The sequence below is a fragment of the Amblyomma maculatum genome, chromosome 11 (genome assembly GCF_055883805.1).
Source record: "Amblyomma maculatum isolate TAMU_Amacu chromosome 11, ASM5588380v1, whole genome shotgun sequence".
Lineage (NCBI taxonomy): Eukaryota > Metazoa > Arthropoda > Arachnida > Ixodida > Ixodidae > Amblyomma > Amblyomma maculatum.
The window spans coordinates 93,822,351-93,836,476 of NC_139354.1; the positions used below are offsets into that span (position 1 = coordinate 93,822,351).

The window sequence follows — 14,126 nt, forward strand, 5'->3', positions numbered from 1 at the left end:
ATATATATATATATATATATATATATATATATATATATAGATAGATAGATAGATAGATAGATAGATAGATAGATAGATAGATAGATAGATAGATAGATAGATAGATAGATAGATAGATAGATAGATAGATAGATAATATAAGATCGCAACAGAACCATTCTTGTCTTCTTCTCCCCTTTGCCTCGTTTCTGTTGCTCTCTTATATTACTGTTCGCCTTTCAATTCCGGGGCCAGCACTCGACCACCATAATGACTTTCCAAGCTGCACCGCTGTCTTGCTAAAAATCCAACATAGACCATGTAGGCACATTTGTGCAGTTTGGTTAACAAAAGCCTTACAAGCCTTACAGAGGTATACATGAAGTTTTCTTTCACATAACACGGCAGCCTATGACTGCCTGCTAATGAGTTTGTGTGAAGTACCAGAGACATGAAATAAGGGATTAATGATTAGGTTTGCAGCAAAGGGCATGTACAGTTGTGAGCAAAAGTGGCATACTACACGCGCTGCGAGAAAACTGCCCGCCAGATTTTTCTGACAGAGAAGCAGTTATTTCTGAGATATGCATTACGTATCCTCTTCGATTTACCTGCCATCTTGTCCAAGCAATTTTGTGTGGCACATTTTTTATACTGAAAAAATTGCAATCGTTGCCATTTAAGTGGAATGTACAACGTTTGCTTACGGGGGTACATTAACCGGAATCCACAGTGGTATCAACAGACAAGAGCCATTAACACTGGCACATCATAACCTTACAGGTGCAGGTTAGGTACCTCCCTAAATGTTTGTCTACTCAAGGCTTAAGTCATTTTTTCGTTCTTCTAGGTGAGGAGGATATCAAAATAATAGCATCAAGAATGCCGAAGACCATCAATTGCGAGGAGGCGGGTCTCAACAACGTAAGGTAATATTTCACAGAATATGGGTGACTAACAGTGCTAGCAAAAGTTGAAAGTAAGCGGAAAGGCATGAAATTGAAATACGACGAATGCAGAGATGTGCAGCGAGACGAGCAACGGTCGTGTGCGACATCTGTCTCCGTTAGTTTGATCAAGTGATTGGCCAAAGTTGATGGGGCTTGTGGTTTTGTGAGAAGTGCAGTGTAGTAGCATAGATACAACCTCGTCCATTAACAATTTGAGGGCAGTGAGTGCATCGTTTTGCTTTGAGGGCAGTGAGTGCATCGTTTTCATAGTTTTCATGCAAACATTGTGAGAAGTTTCCTTTTAGTAACTGTTTGTAGAAATGTGATAATAACGTGCAACAAAAATAGTGTTTTTTGCTATTCACTTTTTCATGTTTACATTAGTTCTGGGAAGGACTCCACAGGCTAGAAGGAAATATAATGGCTTGCTTTTTGTTGCTAGACCCCGTCTTGTTGGTTCAGTGGTTAAGAGTGCTCGGTTGTTGAGCCGATGAATGCAGATTTGATTCCAGCCGCAGCAGGCATTTCAATAGAGGCAAAATAGGCTGTAATGCACCGTGCGGTGCCATTGCTTGTAGAAGAACACCATGTGGTTAAAATTATACCTGAGCCCTCAAATATTGCGTCCCTCATAGCCATATTTGTTTGAGATGCCAAACTATATATTATATATAACATCATGGTCTGAGTAAGACGCTATTCATAGTCAGTTAATCATGCACAAAACGACCAGTTTATTTCTGCATGGGACAGCAAGCGTTCTACAATTTTATTTTAGTCCTGTGTCACAAACACACTCCCGATTATGTATTCACCTAAGGGCACCTGTGCATGCATCGAGAGGACCGTTACGTTCCATTTGTCAGAACTGAAATGCACCCTTTACATCATTCCTGTAATTCAACTGCTTGCTATTTGAACTGTCCAGCATTGATGCAAGCTTCAAAGAAGTGTTATTAGCAAATTAATCCAAGCAGGAAATCATGCCAAGAAATGATTCGGTTTCGTCTTTAACAACTGTCCCAGAACCATAATTAGCCAAATGTTGCATAACATGGATGAGAGGTTAAATACCTAAAGAAACGCACATCCTACAAGTCGTATGTAGGGTGTCACATCTTAAAGTGACATATATGAAGAATACTGCAGTGGAGGGCTCCAGATTAACTGCCCGGGCTTTGCACCTTGCATTGAAATATCGCAGCAAACAGATGTGTTTACATTTCGCCTCCACCAAAGTGCGGCTGCCATCACAGGGGTTAAATCTCACAACTTTGGGGCAAGTAGCTGAATGAAATGCTGAGACGTCGCAGCGTGTAACCTCTCCAGAACAGTAGTCACATGCAAGGCAGATATTCATGTTCAGCTTCGCACCGACAAGCTTAAACGTGTACCATTTGCGTTTGCCTAGCATAAAAAAGCAAACGTAAGGAAAAACTAAAACAACATAATACAACACTAGTCCTTAGCACATATAAAGCATACTTGTTCCTTTATTAATAAGAAAGTGGCCTTCAATAACACCCCAAAGCCTGAAGGAAGGTGCTGTGCCTGGCAGCTAATATTTTCACCTGTAGTAATTGCGCATCTTGGCAGTGTGGGATGAGCACTTATTTTTCTGTCCAATCCAACATGCGAAAACTACATAATGTGCATTCCCAACTTTATGCAACGCCAGGTTAAAGTATTGCCTTTCATTACTTTTTCGAAGCTTCAAAACAATAGGCGTGTATTTGTAGAAATAGCCCATTTTCCGAGTTTAGAGCTCCGTAGTGCAGTCTGATAACAAATTATCGATCACTTATTTTGGTCTGACTGTTGCACAGCATGCGTCAATAAGTTGCCACGACGCTCTCTTTACGCAACATTTTTGGACTTACTACTGAAGAAACACTGACATGCACATAAAACATCGGCGATCATAAATGAACACCATCTATGTGAACACGCTCAGCGCACTCATCACAGCACTGTCGTAGGACGTAGTGCGGACCGTGGTCCGGACATCACGCATCTCACAAAACGCACAAACAGGCACATACACCTCCAGCCGTACAGCGAACAAAAATGACGCGATGCTTGTATAAGAGCACGGTAGACTAGAGACACGCAGGCGGTACCCAGCAGCTTTTTCAGCACCGCTTGTATGTATACAAATTGCCACGAGTTACGTGACGCATCTGATCACAGATGGAAGTGAGGAAACTTTGTAGAATCAAAACTGCAAAACTACCATCGTAGACAAATAATCCACAGGATAACGGACCAAATGAGCAGGCGTGCGGGCCACGGGCTGGCCGTCATCGATACCATAGCCTCGACACCGATTACATATGCGCTTGTGCTTCTCTACCGCGGCCCAAATCACGTAAACCTATCATGCCATCAAGTAGTCTATCACCCATTCGAGGCTACATATATGTGACCGCTGCTACAATCACATATCCGAGGATCTCGGATCCGTCCTGGTTTTCCGACGTATCCCGGAGAAAGAAACGTATCGTGTCTGTCGGACGTGAACACCACCGTTGGCTCCGTGAGAAATATTTCCCGGATCCGTCTGTCTTTTCCAAAGTATCCCGAAGAAAAACGCACCTAGTACGTAGGACGTACCTTTAAAGCCATTGATCGGGTCCGTCCGACGTAATTTTAGCCACAATCTTTTTATATTCACTGCAGAGCTACAGCAAATGCATGTTGAATCTGTTTGAGGTCTGAGAATTCTTCGCTCGTCGCGCCTGCCGAGGAAAAGGTGAGCTCCGCTGCAACAGAGATGTTTGAGAAAGGCTAGAAAACCACCGAGCCTGAATTTCTCCTTACAAGAGCACATTCGTAAGTTCTAGATTAGCGCCAAGAGACCAGGAACTTCCAAGCGGTCACCATGTGCAAACAGATGCGAACCAGAAATGAACCTGAAAAAATTCGGTCATTTCACGGTCAGCGTCAATATATGGTTCATGGTGTGTACATAATGGAATCATGCTTACTTTTTCAAGGGTCATCATAAGTCTACTTAGTACCAGATACTTCTATATCATCGCAAACAGGGCTTTGTTTGGTAGAGATTCTTTCTCCAGCCGCACAGCTGTGCATCAGTACAAGGTACAACCATATCCGCACTGGCACTGGTGCTTCCAATGTGCAGGTCCTGATAATTAAACAACAAATTATTATTCCATGCCCACTATTCTGATCTTCACTAATATGCATGAGATAAACACGAGGGCTCTGTAGGCTCTTTTTCAAAAGAGGAAGGTGTTTGAGACAGAAAACCATTGACAGATTTCATTGAAACATCAAAGAATCACTGCTTTCAGATGTAGATAATTGTTGCACTCCACATTCAAGGTCACCATTACTCTGTCAGGCAGCATCTCCAGTGTATAATTATTCCAGTAGCATTTCATAGGAAACCAAGCATTCATGAGCATTCATCCATTTCACTTCTCTAGGCAAAGAAACAAATTCTTTTGACAACATCCAACCTAAATTGCGTGTCGACTTTGTTATTCAAGATTGTTGTAGCACTGCACCTGCTAACCTATGGAAATATTACACAATGCATAAAGGCCTATAACTGTTGATAATGCCAAAACTAGGAAATAAAATCCGCAGCTGTTTCAAACCAAAACATTTTCTGCGTCAATCGAACGCGCTACATAGAGAAAAAGTGCACCAATTAAGTGTGTTCTACAGCATGAAGAGCTTCTTTGTTTCTGAAGAGAGAAAATCTTACAAAATGTAATGCACAACTCCTGAAAGAATGCTTTGTCCCGGACTTAATTCCGAGTGGTTAGGGTGCTCGACTTCTGTGCCCAAGGATGTGGGATCGAATCACAGCCACGGCAGCCCCTTTTCGACAGAGGCAAAAAGCAAGGCGCCCATGGGCTGTGCGATGTCAGGGCACGCTAACCAACCCCAAATGGTTGAGATTTTCAGAGCCCTCAACTACAGCGTCTCGCAAAGCTTCAGTCACTTTGTGACGTTGACCAACCAAACAAATAAAGTCAGAAAGTACACAAATAAATGTGGTACAAACCGTAAACAGAATGGTTTTGTGATTTGCATCCGACCAGAAAAAGGAATTTTCCGCTTAATTATATCAGGGTACACAAATAAAATGGTCTATTCAAGTAGCTGATATGGATTAGAAACTATATACTGTTTCATTATTTATTGAGTGCCAAAAAGCTTATGGTCATGATATTCAGTAGCTTTAAAAGCTTCATGATAACACCTTGTCTACAAGAATTCATTTCACATGAAGCAAAGAAGCAACTGCAAAATGGTAGTAACACATATTCACAAACCCTAGATTGCCGAAAGTATTTCGAATCAAACACAAACTGCACCGCATAACCTGCATGCAAGTTAGAGATAAGTACGACATGCCGTGTTGTCCCATATCATTTCATATTGCTGCGTTTCTACATGAAAAAGACCACAAGTTTGAAACAAAAGGCGTATCCCTGTGATCATTTAAATTAGCTTGCTGCATTACAAAAAGTCATCCTGTGTACCAAGTTTCTGCAACTTAGTAGCAAAACGGCAAATACTCCTCTAAGGATGCCAAGCTCGATGCACATCACAAATAACTTACCAGCAATTCTCGCATCTAGTTTGTGCACACCACTGCAGGTGTAGTACTTAAGTGCACTCTTTGACACAGTCAATATACCTTCAGAAATAATTTACCGGCATGTGTCCAGAATAATGCAACCATTACAATCACTACCGTTTCCAAGTTGGACATCGATCATAATCATCATAATTAGCCGGACTATACCCACTGCAGGAAAAGGCCTCTCCCATATTCCTCCAATTTACCCGGTCATGTGCTAACTGCAACCCCTTAACCCATGTGAACTTCTTAACCAGTTCCACCCACCAAACTTTCTGTTGGCAGCTGCTACGCATTCTTTCCCTTGGAACCCGATCTGTCACCCTTAACGACCATCGGTTTTGCTGTTTTCGCACTAACAGCCCTGCCCATGCCCCTTTCTTTATTTCCTCAACTCGAGTTGAGGAAATAAAGCAATCTGCAACAAGTAACTATCATCGAGAAGCAGAAAACATTGATGCTAGGCTTCTTCCGCGGACGGGCGCTTTCTTAAGCTTAGCCGACTGCAAGACACTAAATTAAACACAAACAGTTCGATCAAAAGCATAATAATTAAATATGCGTTGTCTGACAAACAATGCACAAAACAGTGTAGAAAAATATGTTACGTGGTTAGAGTTAATGTTTTGATGATATACTGAAATCAAATAATAGTGAAGTTCAGATTGAAATTTGCCTGATGTGCCCTGCACAGCTTCAAAATATCATTTCCTAATCTTTCGTAGACATGGTGAAGATATTCACCACCACCTGTCATTCTCTGCAATATCCCTCAATTCCTGCCCCCCCTCTTCCCAGATGTAAAAGCTTCATATCAACTTTGAACGATGCTTTATTTTTACATTGGATAACATTTTCTATCCGAAATGCCACCAGAACCAAATGAAATGCGCTGGATACCGGAATCGGAGGCCACTTTTATAAAAAAAAAAGAACTTAAATTGTATGCCTATGTCACTCCGCGTGCACGCAACTGTAGGTATGATTGGTTTATTCGAAAACCTTACAAAACGCCCGCCGGACAAACGAGAGTTATAGCTTTTTCACATAAAATAAACTTCTACAAAATTAAAAGTTTCGTTGCATCGCCACCTCCTTCTCGCTGCGTTCGCTCAATCGCTTGCATCTCAATAAGCTTTAAGTCTCGCTGAACTCCAAAAGCTAGCGTGTAAATTTCTTGTCTTGGACAAATGATAGATACCCTATATTTCCACGATCCCATAAGATTATGCCACATTGCACATAATCCCGATAATTAACAAAGTTTTCAGCATTCCCTGGATGCAACGTAACAAAACCAAATAATAATAAATATTCTCTTATCACTCCAGAAGTAATACTTCCTGCGCTACGTAACTTAGATATTTCTCAATGAAAGTTGTCCTAGAAATCAGTATTCGCATCGCTTTTCATCCTGGAAAAAAATGAAATGAAACATCACATCGAGCAATCAACAAACAGCCCAGAACATTTCATTTCCGAAATTGTCTGAAGGTAAAGAGAGACTGGTACTCACAATTAGTACTTTGTTGACCGGCTTCTGGACTACCCCGGAGCTGTCGTAAGGTTTCTGATGTGGCTTCCCTTTTCGCTTGCACAGAACCACGGCCGAACGTGAGCCTTGACTCCAAACTCACACCTTCGCGCCGCCGCCGCCGCCGCCATGGAGAATACGAACAGCTCAACTCGAGCGGGCAAACAATCTTCTCGCGCTGGTTGTCAGGCCGGCTAGCAAACCAGACTCATTGCCTATTGTTCTCAACTGCTATAGCGCACACCAACTTGGAAGCACGCGGGAAGAGAAAGTACGTAGCTGAAATATGTGTAGAAGGACGAGGAGATACAGAATAAACTACGAGCAGCGTATTCAGGTGAGAGGGAAACCGGTTCGAGCAGGCGTGTGAAAAAAAATCCCAAAGAAAAAGCGCCTTGCGCGGGGAGAGGAGTGGGGCGCTCTTCAATAAAAAAGGGGCAAGTCAGCAGAAGAGCTGCCAAGGTGGGCGAACCTAGCGAAAGAGGACAAATGGAGCGAAAATGCCTTGTGGGCCGTTGACAGCCTGACGTCAACTAGCGAAAGATCATCTTAAAATTTTTGCAGCGAAAAGCGCGGCTTTGATAATGTCGCTTAGAAATCTCTAAACACTCTCATAATGTGCGAAATGCCGTAGTGTGGTCTTTGTTGTTTAAAGGTAGCAAAAAATTTTCCATAAAATTACGAAAATAATTTTTAAAATATACCAATCAGAATTGCACAAAATGCATGTTAATACACCTTTATTTAGCATACATGTGGCACACAAGCTAAGATGCTAAAGTAAAAAAAAAGTACGGCGGGCAATTTATTCTTTTTGTAATAGAGCAATACAGTACAATTTCTACTGTAACGAACTTGGGGGTCGTTTAGGATTATGATTGTGTGGCCCGTACGTGCTTTCTTGAAGGGAAGCAAATTCTGGCGGGTTCGCATTGCAGCGTTATAAAAAAAAATGAAGAGAGGATAACCGATGGTCGCTTAGGGTAACGAACTGGATTCCAAGGGAAGGAAAGCGTAGCAGGGGGCGGCAGAAAGTTAAGGGGGCGGATGAGGTTAAGAAGTTCGCAGGGGTCAAGTGGGAGCAGCTAGAACAGAACCGGGTTAAAGGAGTATAGACACGTACATTTTCTGTTCCGGTATTTTTGCTTTAATCGATCCACAGTGGTCCTAAACAGAGGGACTGCGAACCAAAAAGCCCCAGCACAAACCAATTAATTTGTTATCAGTGCATTTATCAGGGCCAGTTTCGGTTTCGATCTCTCCGGACACGAGCACGCGATGACATCAAAGATACGAGAACGCCACATGAGCGCCCCCTACTGGCAAGGTTGGTGATCGCGTAAACACAAAATCTGATGACGCATTCGGGTGGCGTTTTTCGTCTGCTTGCTGTCGCACGTGCACGAAAATATCGTCGTCGAGCAGCGCTTCAGCGTAGCATAATTAGTACGGCGACGTTGTTTCGCCCAATACCAATAGCGTGGATGTTGCTAACATTGCCGGGCACTTTAATCCTGACGCGCTCGCCTGCGACTCAAGCGACGAAGCTGGAATCAGCAGCAGCCAGGAAAGCTTGGTGGGTTGACGCGCAGGAAATGTCAACTGGTAGGAATGTTGAACAAAGGAACCGTAAAGATGCTACTTTATCAGTCCGGTTGGCCAGCGCTGTGAGCCAAGCTGTTCTAAAAAAATGTTTTAGTAATGACGCGATCAGCCACCGTAACCCGTAAGCTCTCCCGATGGCTCCCGTGCGCATGCCTGTTCACGCGTTGATTGGTCCCGACGCGGCAGGCATGCGTGCCGCCGTCCAAGCATGTGGCGCCATCTAGCGCAGTAAAGGCAATCTGGATGCGTAAAGCCGTGGCCGCCGCGATCGGCTCCCAAGTCATAGCTGCTCAGCAGCCGCTATCGATACTCTAGCTATCGCAAATCGCTGCTCATTCGCTTACATAACTATTTGTGCAAAGGACTATCAGTCACGATTAAATTGCGAGGATTATTCGGTGAATACGGAGGTCCTGGTAGAAATAATTACAGTGATACAAGCGAACTTTTTTACAAGCGCTGCTGAAGGCGTCGCGCAAAGCAAGAAATTATTTTACGAGATGGGCTTGCCAGTAAAGAAAGCGGCGCTAAACTCTGACGTTTATTACAGCGTTAACCCGTTCCGAAGCGCCTTTCGCTGGCACTTCGATGTGAAACCAGCTAGGGCTAGCGACGTCTAGGGTAGGCGGGGAGCGGTGCAGTACGTTCCCGGCGCGCCATCGAGAGACACCGTTGCCGTAAGCCCTGCACTTGCGCAGGCATGCTGTTGGGGCCTGAGTTTAGCAGGCAGTCTCCATACGTACACCGGTGAGGTAATTGTAACATGCACCAACGAAGAAGCCATCGAGTAAAGCGAGCAGAAGCGGAGTTCTTTCTCAGGGCACGGCCGGAAGCGGCGGCGGCGCTGTTCGAGTCCGGCAATGTGTTGTCAATGCTCTTTGCTTTGCCGACTCCACGTCAGAGTTGTTTGATGACGTCATGTTGTTTACTTATGTACACGTTTTCGTCATAGAGATGTCGATGCCAATGGGTTTTGAAAAACGGAGTACTTGCCTGGCTTGTTTTTAAAATCAAATTAAAATATCTTCGCGGAAACGTGCGAGGTTGGGATTGCTTGGGGAGCATCTCTGTATAACCAGGAAAGCAATCGTATTCCTTCCGACGCTTCAAAAAATGGTGTCTATACTCCTTTAAGTGGAGAAATGTGGAAGAGGCCTTCGCCCTGCAGTGGGTATAGTCAGGCTGATGATGATGATCATGATGATGAAAAAAATTAATGCATGAGAACAATTATTACTAAAGTGGTAACTACTTCGGATGCATCTTTTCAAAGAGTACAACGTCTAAAGCAAAAATGTCGGAAATAAACATAAAAACATGCCCAAAGCAGCAAGAGAAATACTACAAGAACGGCAAAAAATTCTGACAACAAGAATTTACTAACATCATCATCATTAATTATTATTCCTTTAAAGATCTCTATCAAGGACATTACATAAGGGGGAGGGGGAGACAATGGTGAGGAAGTGTCATACATTGGCATAAAAACAAAGGAAAAGAATACAAAAATGCATAACATTGACGAATTTGAGAAAAAGAAACGTTAAAAACGGAAGGAAAAGGAAAACAAAACACAAAATCAAAGAATGCAGGGACATGCGCTCATGACACGGCGTACGAAAGCCTGGAATCCTCTCTGCAATTTCTGATTTTAAAACACTGCGTGGTCGATATCATTCTAGTATTTGCTAAAGCTGCGCGCAAAAGCCGCTCAGCCAAGACTTCTACAAACTGTGGTGCAACTGTTCTAATACACGGACGCAGGCTTTAGAATATGGAAGTCAAATGCTTTACGTGAGACAGCGTTCGGGCTGATTTCCAGATGCTTGTACCAACAAACCACAGAAAATGCCTTAAGAAGAAAGCCATTCAATCTTTACGAAAAGCGTGCTTTCATTCATGGACATCGGGCAAGCGCCATTCCGTAAATACTGCACCTAGCCCATCTAAAACAAATACTAGGAGCTTAGGCTGCCATACTCGCAGCAGTCGTTAACTACTTGATTCGCTAGAGCTTTCCGAAGAAGTATTTTGAAGCTCAGTTTTTCAGTCCGGCTGGTTTTTTTCGTTTTCGTTGTTATAGGCCAATTCAAAGGTTGTGACTGCCAAAGAACTACATCCCATATATGTTGTTTTCCTCTAAAACTGCATATGTGAAAGCGCATATATATATTACACAATTATTGCGCTTTACAGAAGAGAACATTGAAAAATCAACGATAGGTCATACACTGGCCCCATTTCAAAAATCGCACAGGTAATATAGTGGAAGCAGCAGTCAAGAGCCATCATTGGAAGAGTAACACAGTGCCATTGCCCGTATGGATAGAACAGATGACAAACAGGGCCATCATTGGAAATACTAGAGAGTGACATTACCTATATTGGGAACCTAGTGGCGACACAGGTCCATTTTAGGGCCTGATTGGCAAATACTTAGCCTTCTTTTTCTCAATATTGGGCCTTTGGTATTTCTGCGTGGAATATATCTCTCTAGCATGAAGAAATGCTTTGAACCTACAATCGAAACGCCTCTTTACGCAGGTTAAATTGCCGAGTCAAAGAGCAGAGAGGAAAATAACTCACTTCCTGAGATGAAACATCCAGGTCTCGTTAGTGCATCCAAAAATAGAGGCCGTTGACATTAAAGCATATTTTCAGAGCGCGTGTTCAAAGAAATTGGCAATGTAGCTCTTCTTCGCCATGGGCCTTCGGCAATGTTTATGCGCCCATGGAGTATTTTTGCAGTTGCATGTCCGTTTTGGACAGTATAGTTACCTCAGACCGTTTCAGTTCTAAATATTAGTCCCCCTTTTTATTCTGCGTTGCCTTTCCTCATAGATATCACCTTTGTTCTTTCTTGGTTGATTCTAGTTGCTGTGTAATAAATGATTTAAGGTATAGTCTTTGAGAGAGTATTGCAATTATGATTTGCATTTTCTATTTTTTATTGATATTTTTTTCAGTTCAAGTTGCTGTAGTCCAATTCAGATGAAAACAACATACACCCAGCTGCATGTACTATGTGCTGTCAGCTAAGGTTAAATAACTACGGTTTCAGTATATTAACTTACATAAAAGCCCCTTTGCCTTCAAGTTGTTCTTGAGCAGCTTTGAAATGACAAAGAACAGTTTTATGGTTACCAATCTTTGTGAATCAGCTATAAGCGTTTGAAGTAACATTTGGACCTACTTGTTCAATTTGAATAGCAAAAATAAAAGCTACTAGATCTATGCGTAACAGCTCATATGACAGCGTTCTTTATCAGACACTCACTCTATGTTTTATATGACATGGCATTCATATTATTTTAGGTAGACCTCTTCTCAATAAACATGACTCGGCGACGCCGCAAATGACTATTGCGAACAAAGTTCCAAATCGTCATATGCAAAATCTGTTTTCAGTAAATTTGTTATTGCTATCACTGTAAAATAATGCCTCAGCAATACGGATCTATATCTACAGGAAATGATGGAACTTGTGTCACTTGAATTATGGAATAGAGAAAAGGAGTGACGGACTCAAGAACCGTTTTTCAGGCGCACCTTTATTTTTCTTAAAGCCCTTCGCACAGTCTCAGGTTCAAACGAGAAAGAGTATTCCAAGCACTTCTGAGCTGTCTCGGTGTCCACTCGTGAGACGTTAGCACCTTTGGTATTGCGCACGGCTGGATTGGCTCTTTCGTTATGGAAAAACCGTCCATATTTAGGCGCCTACTGCCTGTCCTTTCTCCAATGAAGCCAGTGAGATAAACATCTTCAAGGCCGTAAAAAGGCAGGTTGTAGGTGGATTTTGCCAGGACGGGAATGCTATCCGCTGAGATAAGATATGCTGTCCCAGACAAAAAGTCAGGGTAAACATTTTGAGCATAACTCTCCTTGGATACGTACCACTTCGAGGTGTTTTTCCGATTAGGCCCGTATCCACGGAAGAGATGCCCCCACATTGTATGCTTAATGCCGCTCACATTCCTAAGAACCTCAGCTAAATCCCAAATGTTGAGAAACACATCATCGTCGATCTTCAAGACGAATTTCGCGTTGCTGCAGAATTCGTTCACCCAGCGGAGGAACATAACTGTCTTGTAGGTGAGGTTTCCATACGTGTCAGCAAACTCTCCTTGGAGAATGTCTCCGTGAAAGGCGCCTTCTTCAAGTATTTTTCTGTTCAAAGTTTGGCCTTTGCTCTCGCCGAGAAGAAAAAGCACTGTGAAGCCCATTTCTCTTAAAGCGCCGCCCCAGGTTTCACGAATGGCCGAGCGTTGATCGAAATGGTCAGCACTTGTGGCGATGCCAGCGACAAGAGATGTAGCACTCGAGCTCGATGGACAGACATCCCGTGGCACTCTCACATATCTGAAGCTGGGTACTGGTTCTGTAGAGCTTTCCCAAGCCCACTCTGGCCATTCTCGCACTAGATATACATGGTTGTCACATACATATAGCGTTGTGACGATGACGAATATTACTATTGAGAACAAAAGGCAGAGGGTGACGTACTTCTTGACTCCCATTGCCCTTTATGCTTCGGATGCGAAGGCCTCCCCGGATTCCAATATAACGGCACCTTCTTCGCCCGTAACAAAATATAAATTCGGTAACTGATTGTAATTTTCACGAATTGTTTTCTTCAGTAAATACCAGGTATCCTCCCGGCAGATCTATTGCCATATGATTATCCCTCGCTAATGTCAATTTTTTTTAAATGAGGAATGCAAGTGGTGCCCTTTAACTAATGATGAAAACAAAATTTATTTTTCTGACACGCAGGCAGGTGCTTTCGCGAGAGTATCAATAGCCCTTCAGGCCGTTACTATCGACGTGATACAAACACAATCATTTCTCTTTTGTTCACGTCAAACCTATCCGCATATAATTTAGTTCACGCTGACTCATCATATATTCCAGTAGATCTTAAACCCACAAAAAGGATAGAATGCAAGAAGGGGGTAGAGTCGGGCTCGTTTTTCATGTTGAATGTCCGGTATGTAGGCATTGTTTCGGTCATTCCCTTCCACATAGAGTACACCTTTATTCGAACCAGTATGCGTAACAATAAACGCTTCAAAGTACCAAACCCACAGCCAACACCAATACGTAGAAGTGACATATATGGGATGATTCGAGAGGCCCGCGCGGATGAATGAAAGAGTTCCTAATGTCATACCCAGATGTTTCAACGTACATAACTGAATGACGCACATAGCAGGAGACTGAAAATGATCACCAATTGTCGGTGACATTTTCTGCAGCCGTGGTGAAAATGGACTTGAATACGCCGGGTCACACAATGATAGATTACATTTACGTAAGCAATCGCTGACATTTGCTTTCGCACTTGACAATTTATTAGTGGAAATGTTAAACGCTGGGGAAATACAACACGCACAGACCTTTCGCAGAAATTTTAAATCCTCCGCTCATCCTCGCCGCT

General features: G+C 42.9%; 1 protein-coding gene across 1 annotated transcript; it reads right to left on the reverse strand.

Annotated features, from left to right (window-relative positions):
- Positions 1-12,228: 12,228 nt before the first annotated feature.
- Positions 12,229-13,246, reverse strand: LOC146174412 (beta-1,3-galactosyltransferase 1-like). The gene has a single exon (XM_084584657.1). It carries the CDS (start codon positions 13,204-13,206, stop codon positions 12,250-12,252), a length of 957 nt encoding a protein of 318 aa, XP_084440783.1. The 5' UTR covers positions 13,207-13,246; the 3' UTR covers positions 12,229-12,249.
- Between the last annotated feature and the right edge of the window lie 880 nt (positions 13,247-14,126).

What these genes read in the sequence shown, in the direction of transcription:
- LOC146174412 (XM_084584657.1), bottom strand. Translation starts at nt 13,206, where the DNA reads ATGGGAGTCAAGAAGTACGTCACCCTCTGCCTTTTGTTCTCAATAGTA.